General features: G+C 34.6%; 2 protein-coding genes and 1 long non-coding RNA gene across 3 annotated transcripts; 2 read left to right on the forward strand and 1 right to left on the reverse strand.

Moving 5' to 3' along the window:
• The first annotated feature begins 3,418 nt into the window (after window positions 1-3,418).
• Window positions 3,419-4,831, forward strand: LOC123722686 (U-scoloptoxin(20)-Sm1a-like). The gene is made up of 3 exons (XM_045685153.1): window positions 3,419-3,512; window positions 4,226-4,353; window positions 4,708-4,831. Exons 1-3 carry the CDS (start codon window positions 3,473-3,475, stop codon window positions 4,822-4,824), a joined length of 285 nt encoding a protein of 94 aa, XP_045541109.1. The 5' UTR covers window positions 3,419-3,472; the 3' UTR covers window positions 4,825-4,831.
• A 648-nt stretch (window positions 4,832-5,479) lies between these two features.
• On the forward strand, window positions 5,480-6,572 carry LOC123722685. Its single transcript, XR_006756540.1, has 4 exons — window positions 5,480-5,582; window positions 5,662-5,703; window positions 6,025-6,104; window positions 6,549-6,572. It is a non-coding gene; the product is annotated as an uncharacterized LOC123722685 (long non-coding RNA).
• Window positions 6,573-6,704: 132 nt separating this feature from the next.
• Window positions 6,705-12,494, reverse strand: LOC106708063 (serine protease snake). Its single transcript, XM_045685027.1, has 9 exons — window positions 12,377-12,494; window positions 11,679-11,773; window positions 10,828-10,964; window positions 10,109-10,275; window positions 9,771-9,880; window positions 9,177-9,329; window positions 8,621-8,750; window positions 7,791-7,922; window positions 6,705-6,879 (listed from the first exon to the last, which is right to left on the reverse strand). The coding sequence occupies exons 1-9, from the start codon at window positions 12,404-12,406 to the stop codon at window positions 6,709-6,711; spliced, it is 1,125 nt and encodes a 374-aa protein (XP_045540983.1). The 5' UTR covers window positions 12,407-12,494; the 3' UTR covers window positions 6,705-6,708.
• Window positions 12,495-15,619: the final 3,125 nt, after the last annotated feature.

Below are 15,619 nucleotides of genomic sequence, written 5' to 3' on the forward strand. Positions count from 1 at the left end.
AAATGAAAGTCGCTTTTAGTGTTATCTGTTTGTGTCAAATGTTCTCCTAAACCATGAAACGGCATATAATATAATATATAATTAATAAATATAATATATAGTTATGTTAGTAATATAATAAATACCTATATAATATATAGTTTTCATCAAGTGGCAAACGAACACATGAGTTCCCCGAAACAGCAAAGCGGCTGCCTGCTTATCCGCAATTGCAGATGTCTTGCCTACCTTTAATGCCATGCCATACCTCTCCTGTCAAATACACTTCCCCTTCCCATCCTTGTCTTATGAGAAAGGTTTCGAATTCGAAAATTAGGTCTTTGACACACACACTTCAGACGCGTTCTTCTGTTCTTACACCTTTTGACACCTTTTGACAATTACCTATACCTTTTCGAACTAATCTTACTAATATTATAAACTAGCTTTTACCCGCGACTCCGTCCGCGCGGAATAAAAAATAGAAAACGGGGATAAAAATTATCCTATGTCCGCCCACCAATTTTCAGTCTAATCGATTCAGCCGTTCTTGAGTTATAAATAGTGTAACTAACACGACTTTCTTTTATATACGAGTATATAGATGCTAATGTTTAGTTTAGATGGATGGATTGATGTTTATTTGAAGGTATCTTCAGAACGGCTGCATGAATCTTGCCTAAATTTGGCATAGATGACATATCCTGGAAGAACTCATAGGCTATTATATATTTTTTTATTTCACGCGGATGGAGTCGCGGGCGACAGCTAGTTTTTTTTTTAAAAGAAGGGTGCGAGCGAGTCCCGGGAACACGGAGGTGATCATTGAGGCAGGAAATTCAACGAAAATCACAATATTATGAAATGGTAATCCAAGTGTGAAATGGTACTTGGCAGTACATTAAAATTAAAGTTCAATAAGTTAAATGCTTCTGTTTCATTCTTTAAAAACAAGTTTTTAAATAAATTTGAAAGTATTTCGGTATAGTATGGTATAGTATTAATCCTTCATGGAGTAAGAATAATTCCAGAAATATCCGAATGTGTAGTGTTGTTCAGCCACACTGGGTAAGGCAGAGGTCGCTTTAGTTGTCTATAGACCTCATCGGGCTATGTGACAAAATCAGTCAAGAGGACGGGAGTCTAAGAAAAAACACAAGAAAGTTCTTAATACGCAAATCACATACCTAAATGTATGTTCTATTATTATTAAGTTCAACAATTAACACTGTAAAACTATCGTACTAATCTATCTATATATATAAAAGAAAGTCGTGTTAGTTACACTATTTATAACTCAAGAACGGCTGAATCGATTTGACTGAAAATTGGTGGGCAGGTAGCTTAGAACCAGGAAACGGACATAGGATAATTTTTACCCCGTTTTCTATTTTTTATTCCGCGCGGATGAAGTCGCGGGTGAAAGCTAGTATTATATATGCGAATGTTTAGATGGATGACGGGTCTTGATGTAATTTGTCACAGTTGTAGAAAATAGTCTGGAAGAACACATAGACTACTTATTAAGTTTTCTTTTTATTCCGCGTGGATCGAATCGCGGGCTAAAACTAGTATATTAATATTTTCAAGTAAAAAATGTAGAACGTCAAATAGACATAAAATATCATAACTTTAATTTTGATAAATGTTTAAAATCGTTACATTAATGTAGACACTGTTCCGTACTGTACACCGCCGGCGGAGGAGCAGCGCGAGGGGTCCTTTCAGACCTCACTCGCCGCCCCGTGAACCCTCGTACCCTTCAGTTGCGCTTCAGCACTCCGCGCGCCGACATACTTATCATCTTTGACATATATTTTGTACCATCTTTCATATTACAATCTATCATCATCAAACCAGTCTTTCATTCCAACATACAGTCCACACGCTCAACAGAAACAGTATCTAATAGATTTTATTTGAATTTTAATATACTACTAGCTGCCGCCCGCGACTCCGTCCGCGCGGTTCGTAGATTTACCATAGCAGCGCCATCTATTGATTACTTACTCAACCCAGTCGAAAGGTATCGACATCTGTTAGAATCATTTGGAGTTAACAGATAATTGTGACTGTCAAATAATAACAGACAAATAATTAGCAATAAATTAAAATTGCGACTATAATTTGAGATTTAAACTATCCTATCTCTCAAGTTGGATCGAACTGCACATGGTGTGCGAATTTTATTATAATCGGTTAAGTGGTTTAGGATTCCATTGAGGACAAACATTGTGACACGAGATTTATATATATTAAGATTGTATTCTTTTTTGTTTTTCAATTTAAACATTTTAACAATGGTAGACGTCAGCACAATATCTGTTGCACGAATTGCTCGACTCACCCGCTGGGATACCACGATCACACAGAAGACTGGCATCAAGTGGAAGCAATTCCGCGTACAGTCTGATGAGTGTTCGTGCCGGAGAACTATAATTTTAGTCTACTTTCCCTTCTCACTGATTTCTTATTAGGAAACTATGGGAAAGTATAGTAGATTTGACGGAGAAGGGGTCGCATAGAAAGGGGAAATAATCTCTTTCTGTGAGTCCCCTCCTCTGCCGATTGAAAGTAGGCAACACATTTGCAATTACAGATATCTATGGACAATCCAGGTGACCGCTTGGTCGTTTGCCACCTTATATTATATAAAAATACTTTATGGGGGTCAATAGAGATATCGATAAACTAGGTCTAGGATATCTAGGGGGTCGATGATCAAAAAAGTTTGGTGAATCCTAAGTTAAAATTTGACTGAGAACGCATATTAAGGGGAAAGATCCTTTATATGCGTCCCCTTCTCTGTCAATTAAAGATAGGCAACGCATCTGTAATTGTAGATGTCTATGGACAGCGGTCATTTTTCTATTACGGCAATTTCAAGTCGCCGATTGCTCGTTTGCTAACTTATGACATTTAAAAAAAATGTACAAAAAATATCTCCAGAGGTCTTATTATTTTCATTTGACACAATTATTTCTATAAAACAAATTAATATCTACATATAAATTTATCTCAATTTAAAATACTAGCTGTCGCACATAACTCCGTCCGCGTGGAATTAAAAAAAAAACCTTTATAAGTAGCCTATTTGTTCTTCCAGACTATGTTCTATATTATGCCAAATTACATCGAGATTCGGTGAGCCGTTCTGGAGATACCTTCAAACATCCATCCATCCATCAACTCATCTAAACATTCGCATTTATAATATTAATAATAATAATATTTGTGAATAAAATATATAACCTTTTTCTAATGCTAAAAATGTATCCAAATAACGTACGCAAACATTTCTTTTGCATTTATAAAACCTCTTATAATGACATCACAACTAAAGTATGTTTGACGATCCATATACAAAGCAAACTATTGTTTTCATATAAAAAGCCCTCCATTCCAGATATTTTCCATTCCACGTTCATCCCTCACATCGTCAGCCATCTTGTGAGAGCTGTCAAATTAACCTCCGAAAAGTTAACTTCGTAAAATGTTCAAATTACTCATTGTTGTGATTTTAATGATTGTCGGTTTGTAAATTTTATTATAAAAATGTATTTTTTTAAATAATCAATAAGTATTTAGAAGTAAAAAGAAATTAACTTAGTGTTCTGTTGAGATTCACAGATAATAAAACAAATAAAATTATAGTTAAACTTAATTTAAAAAAATGTCTAATAAAAAAAGGGGATAAAAAAAGGAAAAGTAGCGTAATAATTAAAGGAATATTCAATTTATTTCAACTTAAATACGTATAAAAGATATATAGGGTAACTATATTTCAGGTTACTGTCAAGAAAAATCTCTCTTCTTTCGAATCTTAGTTCCTTTTTCTGTTATCAACTTTCAACATAATTTAAAACCATGTAGAAGTATGTATATATATATATACATATATATATATATATATATATATATATATATATATATGTATGTACCGAGGTGATTTTAGTGAGTCAAACTCTTGTCTCACATTGTCTCCCCCCCAGAAGGCAGCGTATCTTTCGATGATTTCCCCCGACACCATAGAGTAGTCATGGTTTAAATTACTTATTACGGATACTAGAAAAATCCTTTAAAAATTTTCAAACACAGAGATTTGACCTCGTAGACTGCTCAATTTGATGGTTTAGTTAAGCCTTCTGTTGCAATATTATTCAACTTGTAAACTCTCACATTTATGTCCGTGTATATCGTCAGAGGACCACTTTTGGAATTACTGATCTATTTTTTTTTATTACAGGTAATATGTTAGTTTCCGGACTGTCCTGCAATTCATGTGGCGTAGAATGTGCATCATCTTGCGGCACCAGAAGATTCAGGACATGCTGTTTTAACTATCTAAGAAAGAAAAGATCTGACGCTATTGAGGTATTTGTTAATTAGAAATCCAAAAACCGACTAAAGATCTCAGTTTTCAGAACTATCTTAAGTCTTTTACGCCACAGAACATAATAGAATTGACATAGACACAAAGCATATAAAAGGCGCGAAAACCCCGTTTGCCTGACATGCCACTCACTTCGTATTATAACAACAAACTTTCTACCTTCTTCTTTTCAGTCGCGTAACGCCCACTGCTGGGCATAGTCCTTCCCCAAAGATCTCCACGATGATCAGTCCTGTGCTACCCGCATCCAGAATACTCCCGCAACCTTGACCAGATCTAACTTTCTACCTATTCCAACATACAGTCTTTATAGCTTGAATTGTTTTTATTTCTAGATACCCAGCCATATTCCAGATGTCGAATTTTACAATGCTTACACTCCTGAGGACCTGGATTGGTGGAACAGCATCCTAGACAACGGAAGGTCCAAGTTTGATTTCGATGAAGAATAAATCTACTAAACAGGAAAATTGAATCAATATAAAGGAAAGAATTTTGTATTAAATCAATAAATTGTACTTATTTATTTTACATCTCGTATTTAATTTTAGAAAATAAGATTTTTTCATTAATTTTTTAATTAGACAAACAACAAATTTACTTCTTTCTTTCTTACATAAAAAGACAACAAAAATCTTCGAAAACCAACGATTTTAATTTCTAAGCGACTTGCAATACAATGTCATAGAGGCGACGCGTGCTGTATACGAAATACGACGCGTCGCCGACATTTCCATCTGTCATAGCTAAAGAGAGTCTCTAGCAACCTGTTAGGATCACTGTAAGAAAAGTTGCTACAATTTTTAAGATGTGGCGGAGGAAATCTATCCTCTAGGACTAGGAATTATTATTTTAAAATCTATAGAAGTTTAGTAAAGCAAATTTATCCCAACAAAAGGTCTCTGGAGTCCTTTTTTCGCCTTACTTTTGTGTTTATGTTTCCGATAAGAACATATTTCTTTTTATCAAATCAACACTACAAAGCGCGAAATAACATTTATTATTTTTCTATTTCTATTTATTTCTTTCGTTAAGGTACAATTATATTTAATTGAATATCCTAAAAGATAATTTTTACTATAAAATACGCATATTCAACGGTCACCGTAAGAAAATCGGCCATTTTGAAATAGCTGTCACGTTTGGCGCGTGAATTATACAATAAAAAAAATGTTTAAGACTTTTGTTATATTAATTGCAGTTTTATCAGGTATTTTTAAACATTTTAAATTAAATATAAATTTATTATAATCAGTATTACTAATTGAATTATTTAATTAACTATTTAGCATGTTTAGTTGAGGCGCATACTTCCAGACGATTTCCAAATGGTTTGTTACCTTTATATAAATACTAGCTTTTACCCGCGACTCCGTCCGCGCGGAATAAAAAATAGAAAACGGGGTAAAAATTATCCTATGTCCGTTTCCTGGTTCTAAGCTACCTGCCCACCAATTTTCAGTCAAATCGATTCAGCCGTTCTTCAGTTATAAATAGTGTAACTAACACGACTTTCTTTTATGTATATAGATATCTTGCATTTGCTTCACGTTTGTAATTTACCTAGTTAAATTGTAAAGCAAATTACATTGAAGCATTCATGATCGTATCGTAACAGTTATAATTGGAATTTATTAACCTTTAACGTACAGATGATCAAGAAATAGTTTGTACAAAAGAGGCCTGCGGACCAAATTGTGGAGGAGACTGCTGTTGTTTAGTACCAAAACAGGTGAGAGAATTGTTTAAAAAAACCATCTGTCTATGGCACTCGGATGAATCAAATTAAACTTAACAAGTCAAAATCTGTTCAGTCGTTTAGGTTATAGTCACGGTGGAATTTATATACATACACGCGAAAAGTAATCATAGGTTTGTGAGACCAAACCTCCGTTTAAAACATATTGGTCTCAGAACAGTGAGTCTAGTCAGGTAAAGGTAGTTTTTTTTACCTTTTACCCGCGACTCCGTCCGCGCGGAATAAAAAATAGAAAACGGGGTAAAAATTATCCTATGTCCTATTCCTGGTTCTAAGCTACCTGCTCACCAATTTTCAGTCAAATCGATTCAGCCGTTCTTGAGTTATAAATGGTGTAACTAACACAACTTTCTTTTATATATATAGATATATAGGTAAAGATAAGAATAGATTAAAATGAAGATTTTATTGTTTCAGAAATCAAAAAGATCTGTTCCTTCGGATATATTTGAGGTTAACACTTTCTACGCAATGTAACTTAAGAAATAAATAAAAAAACATTTTACTTAATAAAAACGTTTTTAGAATATAAAAGAAAAAAATTAAAAACGATTTCTACTTTTAATCTCTTTTATTATCAATTTGGCCACACGATAGCTTCAATCCAGGACAGATAAGATATGACCTTTGTGTAAACTCCTGGCTGTCCAATAAACCCACATCCAGAACCGAAGGAAGTCACCCCCACTAGTACATACATACACTTTAGTTTCTTACTCTTCAGTTGTAAAGGTCCACCACTGTCACCCTACGTCATAAATATATTATACAGTAGAATTTCACTGCATTCATCATACATATTTCCATATATATTTGTATATTGTAATGGCTACTTGGATTCGCCGCAATAGCGAGGCGACCGTTGCCCATAGACATCCGCAAATGTAGATGCGTTGCCTACCCTTAATTAACGGAGAAGGTGACGCACAGAAAGAGGATATTTCTCTTTCTTATGGGTACCCTCTTCCGCCAAATCTACTTCCCCTTCCCATCCTTTTCTTATTAGAAAGAGGACTAAAATAAGTCCTCCAGCACCACACTCATCTGACTGTACTTGTAATTACTTCCACTTGACGTCTGTCTTCTGTAAGGTCGTGATATTTCACTGAGCGAGGACTATTCATGCACCCAACTAATTCTGTTGTTGCGGGATCTACCACTGTTTATACTCCCATCATTTTCGTATAAGCAAGAAAAGGGTGGGAAGGGAAATAGGAGTAAAAGTAGGAATCCAGCACTACACTGTACAGACTGTACGCGGAATATCTTCCATTTGACGTCTGTCTTCTGTGTTTCTTTCACTCACTTTGACAAAAAAAGAGACAGACACTCTTACTAATATTATAAATGCGAATGTTTAAATGGATGTTTGTTTGAAGGTATCTGAACGACTCAATGGATCTTAATGAAATTATTAAAGACTAGCTTTTACCCGCGACTTCGTCCGCGCGGAATGAAAAAAAGCACACAAGATAAAAAAGTTCCTATGTCCGTCTCCTAGTTCTAAGCTACCTCCCCATCAATTTTCAGCTAAATCAGTTCGACTGATCTTGAGTTATAAATAGTGTAACTAACACGACTTTCTTTTATATATATAAGATGTAGAATATAATCTGGAAGAACAAATATTAAATCTGATTTCTTATATAGAAGCCTCACCTGACAAGTATCCTTAGACTCATCATGGTCTCCGTAACAGATCTGAGTTGTTGGATCGAATCCATTCCTCAAGTATCTGTTACCTGGATACTTTTTCAAACATTCTTCATCAGAGAATTTCTCAAGAATTACCTAAAAATTAATTAAAAACACTAAGTTATTGTTAAATAAAAAAAAAACTATCGTAACCAATTTCAGTCAGACTGGTGGAAAAATCTCCTATCAAAAATTGGAAGTGAAAGTGGATTTGATGAAGGATATATCCCTTTTCTATGCCCCCCCTCTGTACATTTAGGGTTGCTAGATCGCCAAACCTACTAGCCGGACAGACCAGCCAGTTTGTCCGGACATTTGGGTAGAAAGGTCGGACACAATATATTATTTAGTATTTTGTCTCAGTATTAATAGGTACACTCTCGTTTGGGAAATGTAAAAAGCCTAATAAAAGCCGGAAAACCATTTATTTTGGCCGGACACGCAATCAAAAAGCCTACCTATGTTCGGCTTTATCCGGACGCCTGGCAACGCTATGTACTTTAAAGGTAGACAACGCATTTGAAATTGCAGATGTCTATGGGCAGGGGTCACTTCGCTATTTTAGCGTATTACGACCTTGCTTTGCCAAGTTTTAATATAAAAAAGAGTCATGACAGACAGACAGACGGACAACAAAGTGATCCTATAAGAGTTCCGTATTTTGTCCTTTCGAAGTACGGAACCCTAAAAAGGAACAATAAATACCAATTTCAAATTCGCTATTTCAGAAATCGTATTCAGCCTTAAATTAGTAACCATATAGAAAGAAACATGTAAAACATAGTCTTACTTACCTTCTGCAATACATCAGAAGTAGTCCCCCTATATTTAGTAAATCCCCAGCCAGAGGCCAGCGCGCGCGCATCATCAGCGCTCATGTCTACATGAAGACAGGCCGGCACTACTCTACTACTTAGAACTATCCTGGTTAAAATATACGACCTTATTTATTAATAACCTTAAAACAAATTTTAACCCGACCCCCACCCTGCCACAACTCAGAATCACAAGTATTTTTTACTAGCTTTTACCCGCGACTCCGTCCATGCGGAATAAAAAAAATGCATACAAGATAAAAAAGTTCCTATGTCTGTCTTCTAGTTCTAAGCTACCTCCCCATCAATTTTCAGCTAAATCAGATCGATCGTTCTTGAGTTATAAATAGTGTAACTAACACGACTTTCTTTTATATATATAGATTTCAAAAGAATAAATACACCTGATTTTTTTTCTTAGATCCTTTCTACTATCCTGTGATTTTTTTGTGATTTCGACCCCCCCCCCCTCTACCCCCTTTTTAAGTGTCACGTGATTAATAAAAAATTCCATAGTTATATAATCAAAGCTTACTCAGTTTTGGTCTTCAATAATGCAATATCATGATATTTTGAGGGTGGTTTGTAATCTGGATGTCTGATGGACATCTCCAGGTCGTATCTTTGTGAACCTTCAGTTATCTCAGACCTGCTGAGTATACCAACTAGAGCATACTTCACGCGACCTCTGGAATTATAACTTTTTTTTTATTACTATAATTTTGTGTTTTTTTTCTTTTTGATTTTATCTTCTTTGTGTGGCAATAAGTGATTTTTCTTTCTTTCTTTCCTTCCTTCTTTCTTTCTTTCCTTTCTTTCTTTCTTTCTTTTCTATCTTTCTTTCTTTTCTTTCTTTCTTTCTGTCTTTCTATCTATCTTTCTTTCTTTCTGTCCTTCTTTCTTTCTTCTTTCGTTCTGTTTTTCTTTCTTTCTTTCGTTCTAATTTATAACCAAAAGTACTGTTCTATTGTGTTATAGTCTGTAGTAAGAGTTTTTTAATATATTTTTAGCTCTATGTTTTTCATACAAAGATGTTTGGCATAGAAGTCCATAGTAAGATACAATTTACGGTGTAAGTTAGGGTTACGTTAGAGATATGTTTCAAATAAGTTAAAGTTAAGTTACTTACACGCCAACACTATACGTGCAATGTCCCGCAGTCAGAATATATCTTTCACTTATAACAGAACCTCCGCAAGACCATAATATGTCTTTACCCTGTTCGTAGCCGAGTAATGCCTGTGGATAACATTGAATTTAAAAGTTGTAGACGCCAGAAACAACATACTTTACGTATGAGGAAAGCATTTGAAGGGGAAGTGGATTCGATAGAGGACGGGACGCATAGGTACGGGAAATATCTTTCTGTGCGTCCCCTTCTCCGTCTATTAATTTATTTAAATTTATTAATTAAACACGCATCCATCAAAATTGCAGTAGACCAAGAGAAGAAGGCAAAAACCATACCATATGTGGGAACTCGCCGCTGCTGGCGTTCATACCACCAACGATGAGCTGGTCAGCATCATGGTTGCAGTTGGAGACTCGCGCCTGCCCCACGCCGTTAATGTCTGCAGATAATGTGTTGGTCTTTTTGCAAGGATATACCAGCTTCTCCTGGTATTCTATGCACTCTGGAAAAAATACAGCACTATGACATTTGAGGTCACTGAAAGCTAGTTACACACGTTAGGTTTTGTTTTAACCTTACAGTTATGCTGCTAGGAAACTCTAGCGTGTGTGACAAAACTGTGCCCATACATATGTATGGGTGTTATGCAAAACCTAACATGTGTGATCAATTTTAAAGAAGATTTTGTATTTAGACCGATCTAACCCAGTTACAAATGAAACTAAATTACAAAATAGCACATCAGCGCCATGTCACTGTCACAAGATCCTTGTCGGTTTGTAGCAGTCTTGTGTGTTTTATTTTATGTCTGAGTATGTTTGAAAGCGCCTTTTACCGGGCCAGGTAAATTTACTACACTATAAAATAAGTAGAAATTCAAGATTGAGAACAGCACCATCTATTCATTTTTAATATTATTGTGATTTTTTTTTTAACGACAACGACAAAATTTGTACAAGGCGTAAACTACACCAACGAATCATATACAAATTTTGTCGATAATGTTACGAAGTCGCGTGTCGCAAATATTCGTGCTAGGCCCTGTGATACTAACTGTCCCATGCTTTTTGTCCAGTTTTTGGCGAAGTGAGCGAAGGATCAATTGGCTCGCAGGTCGCCTCGTTATTAGCGAAGCGGTCGTTGATGACGTAGTCGTAAGTTGGTATCACTGGGGTCGGCTTCTTTATCGTTCTAGAAACATATAACTCTAGAACTTCACTGCAGTGTTATATTGACATCCCTTACATATTCTTTAACAACAATAGAGACGACAATATTTATTGAATCAAGTGTTAGTGGAGAACAGTTCTTTGACTATAACTAGAGATTTTTCATAGCAAAAGGAAACGAGCAAGCGGTCATTTATCATTTATTTATTTTTACGGATATCTAAGCGTTCTATCTTCAACGAAATTCATTTCCTTCTTATAAGAAAAGAGTGGGAAGGGAAAGAGAACGAGAATTAGGCCTAGAGACTGATCAGACTGTACTTGGAATGACTTCCACTTGAGGCGTATCTTCTGTGTGGTCGTGGTATTGCACCGGAAGAGGTCCATTCGTACAAAAAATTTCACTACGAGCTCGACTACTGTTATCAGATAAAGAAATATCACCAACTTAATTCAAGCTTCTAATTCGGAGGTAAACAGAGATTACGTACTTCTTGTCGCAGTCCTGACACACCACTCTAGCTTTTACCCGCGACTCCGTCCGCGCGAAATAAAAAAAAAAAAAAAAAAAAAACGGGGTGAAAATTATCCTATGTCCTATTCCTGGTTCTAAGCTACCTCCCCACCAATTTTCAGTCAAATCAATTCAGCCGTTCTTGAGTTATAAATGGTGTAACTAACACAACTTTCTTTTATATATATAGATATAGATTAGTTACTATATTTTGTGACTTACCTAATGGTAGTGAGCGTGTATGGTCTAGTAGATGTTATAGGTGTAAAAGACTCCACACAACACACAACTGTATCCATTCCCAAATACGAACATATCTGTTAAAGATTGTTATTTAAAATACCAAAAACCTAGAGTGGCTGTATCAATGACACTCAGGGGAAGAACACAAATTGAATGACAACTTACAAGTCAAAATCTATTCACTCGTTTACGTTACAGGAGGTAACAATGGAATTGTCATCTTACTAATCTTACTAATATTATAAATGCGAATGTTTAGATGGATGTTTGTTTGAAGGTATCTCTGGAACAGCTCAACAGATATTGATAAAAATTGGCATAGATGTAGAACATAGTCTTTCAGAACACATAGGTTATTTAATACGTTTTGTTTTAATTCCGCGCGAACGGAACTGCGAGCAACAGCTAGTATTAAATATAAAAAGTCTATATAACATAACACTACCTCTCTGGATTTTTATAAACTTTGGTAAACAATTGTCATAGAGTATGACTATTTAGCAGGTAGTAACAATATGGCGGCGGCAAAGTATTGAAGGCGCGAAATTAAGTAACCTCCATTTTGACGTTTGAGATGTCATTCGATTCATATTCTTCCCTTTAGTGTCATAGTTACAGTAGTCAGTCGGGTTTTTTGATTTTTTAAATAATAAATCATATAAATGTAGTGTACCTACCTGCGGCGGTAATCCCCTTCTCATGTCCATTATTGCAGATTGACAATTATGCAGCAATTTGCATGTTCCTTGAACACCATTCTTCGAGCAAGTTTCACCTGAAAAAGTATGGTGCGACTCTATTACATGGACCGGTTAAAGGTGTTGCTATTGCGGTTAAATGTATAAGAAAACTAGCTGTCGCCCGCGACTCCGTCCGCGCGCAGTTAATAAGCTTATATGACACGTTCGTAGATTTACCATAGCAGCGCCATCTATTGATTACTTACTCAACCCAGTCTGACTTTTAAATAATAACAGACAAATAATTAGCAATAAATTAAAATTGCGACTATAATTTGAGATTTAAACTATCCTATCTCTCAAGTTGGATCGAACTGCACATGGTGTGCGAATTTTATTATAATCGGTTAAGTGGTTTAGGAGTACATTGAGGACAAACATGTGTCCATTTGTGACACGAGATTTATATATATTAAGATATATAAATCCTACTTATCTATGTACAAAATTAGAAAATTATACATAAAACAAAATAGTACAAGGATCTTGCAACACTTATTTTGACATTGAAAAAGGCGGTAGAGGCCACTAGTGAGCAATTGTAATTTAGTTTGAAATATGCCCACCGGGTCAGATAAGATTGTCGCGCTATAAAAGTGAAACCTTTATTTCTATGGCTCCTCCGTAACTATTATAAGTTTGAAACGTAAATTTTGCAAGACCAAACTTTAAACACTGATAATGACGCATCAAACATAAATCAACAGTTCTTTTTAACTTTAATTTCAAATTTACATAAGTAAATTGCAAAATTGCCACGTATGAGCCATCGATTTTTGAAGTGTCATAAAATGCGATCATTATTTAGACCTGTTACACACTATGTCGAAATCAAAACAGAACCGAAGCGAATGAAATATTCTCTTCAACCAATTACAGTGACAATTACGTTTGTTTATCGCTTCTGCTACTTAAACTTTGTCCTTTACGGTAATAGCTTTATTGTTTTGTTAACTGTACTAGTATATATATAATGAGATACTAGCTGTCGCCCGCGACTCCGTCCGCGTGCAGTTAAAAAAACTAAATGGGAGGGGGGGTATGTAAAATAGATGTTGGCTGATTCTCAGACCTACTGAATATGCTCACAAAATTTCACGAGAATCGGTCAAGCCGTTTCGGAGGAGTTTAACCACAAACACCGCGACACGATAATTTTATATATTAGATATATAATGAGAGGGATGACGATATGTTTTATACAGAGATTTTGTATGTCAGAAAATCAATGTTAGAAAGGTTTGTTATAATTTCTAAATTGCTAACATATTTTGGAATTGCAAATAGAATTTACTTTATACATTACTAGCTTTTACCCGCGACTCCGTCCGCGCGGAATAAAAAAAAATAGAAAATGGGGTAAAGATTATCCTATGTCCTTTTCCTGGTCCTAAGCTACCTGCCCACCAATTTTCAGTCAAATCGATTCAGCCGTTCTTGAGTTATAAATGGCGTAACTAACACAACTTTCTTTTATATATATAGATATAGATTTTATTATTTGTTTATCTGTGTGTAAGGTTTTATTATTATTATTATTATATTGAATTCGACTTTATGTAAATTTTATTATATTCCCGTGTTACGTAAACGACTGAATTAATTTTGACTTGTGAGGTGTCATTAGATTTTGTATTCTTTAGCCAGTCGAGATTTTTAAAAAGAAAATTACGAATCAAAAAGATTAACTTACCTTCATATTGTGCAGTTGTCAACACAATTAACAGAACTATTACAAGTAATAAACTTTTCCACTCCATTGTCTTTCGTTATAAAAACTTCACTTAAAATAAAAATAAAACAATTTTTTAAAATTTCAAAATAAAAACCTATTTTTTCATTTTGTTTTTCAATGTAATCTGTTATTTCTTAAGATATTGTAATTTTAATAACTAACCTAACCTCAATTTGAACTGTCGTAATAATAAAAACAGTATTTTTTTAATAGAGTGAACGGAAAGGCTATATTGAAGTAATTCAGGTGATACCACTGGGAAGACTCACCTGCTCACAATGTTATTTAATCTAGTTATTACAGGTTATTCGGAAATGTACTTAATAATGCTGTATTTAATAACTGCTCATTAAGAACACTATAACAGGAAAATCTATAATTAGCTTTGAAATTAATTGAACTTGCATATTTATTGATTTCTACGACATTTTGTTTACAACTTTTTTTTTTTTTGGGAAAAATGAAAAAAAAAATAGGAATATTTTAAATATCACTGCCTTATAAAAATTAAAAAAAACGTAACAATTTGAATTTAATTGTAAATTTAATATCAAACAAATTTTAACAAAAATAACAAATTTTACAAACAAATAATTATGACCGATCGGACGCAACTACTGTCTCACAATATAAGAGTCTCTTGTCTTAATAAAAACCACTGACATCTAGATAGATAGGTCATTACTCCTTAATGACAGCTTTTGCTTCGTTCCACTTGTAATGCGCCTGTTGATATTCCTGACAATTAAATCCTATATACATTATTAGTTCAATTCCTCACCACCGCTACCAACCACGACCGTCAGCGCCAAAATGGAGCATAACAAATAGGCACAAAATACTACGATTCATAGCCTCTCCATTTACTGAGTGTCATTATATAATCTCACAACTGAAAGCACAGAAATATAGTTGTCCCTCTCATTCTGTATACAAGAAGGAGACAACAATACATAGGTTATTTTTATTTTTAACTCAGATATATAACCTATAGAGACAAAGTTTGGACAAAGTCCTCCGGAGGCCTTTTGTTGGGATAACTTCCCTCATTGTTGTCATTTACTACATTTGGAAAATTGACTCACGATTAAACGTCAAACTTTTATAAAACGCCGTGTCTATGAGTTATATTTCTATAGTTTATAAATTCAAGATTGGTATTAATTTTTTAAACATTTAATCAATACCAGCTGTTTCCCGCCACTTCGTCAACGTGGAGGTAAAAGTTCAAAACAAATTTTCATCCCCTTTTTGAACATTTACAGGATACTTGTAGCTCTTAAAATGTGCTAAATAAAATTCCGCGATAGCATATATCTATCTTTTATAGTTTTCTCACAGTAACCATTTTTTTCTTCAGAAACATCAATTAAATTCATGCCCTATTTCCGACGCTATTATTCGAGTTCAGTATTAACCCTTATATAAATCAATATGTTCATTAT

The sequence above is a fragment of the Papilio machaon genome, chromosome 28 (assembly GCF_912999745.1).
Source record: "Papilio machaon chromosome 28, ilPapMach1.1, whole genome shotgun sequence".
Classification (NCBI taxonomy): Eukaryota; Metazoa; Arthropoda; class Insecta; order Lepidoptera; family Papilionidae; genus Papilio; species Papilio machaon.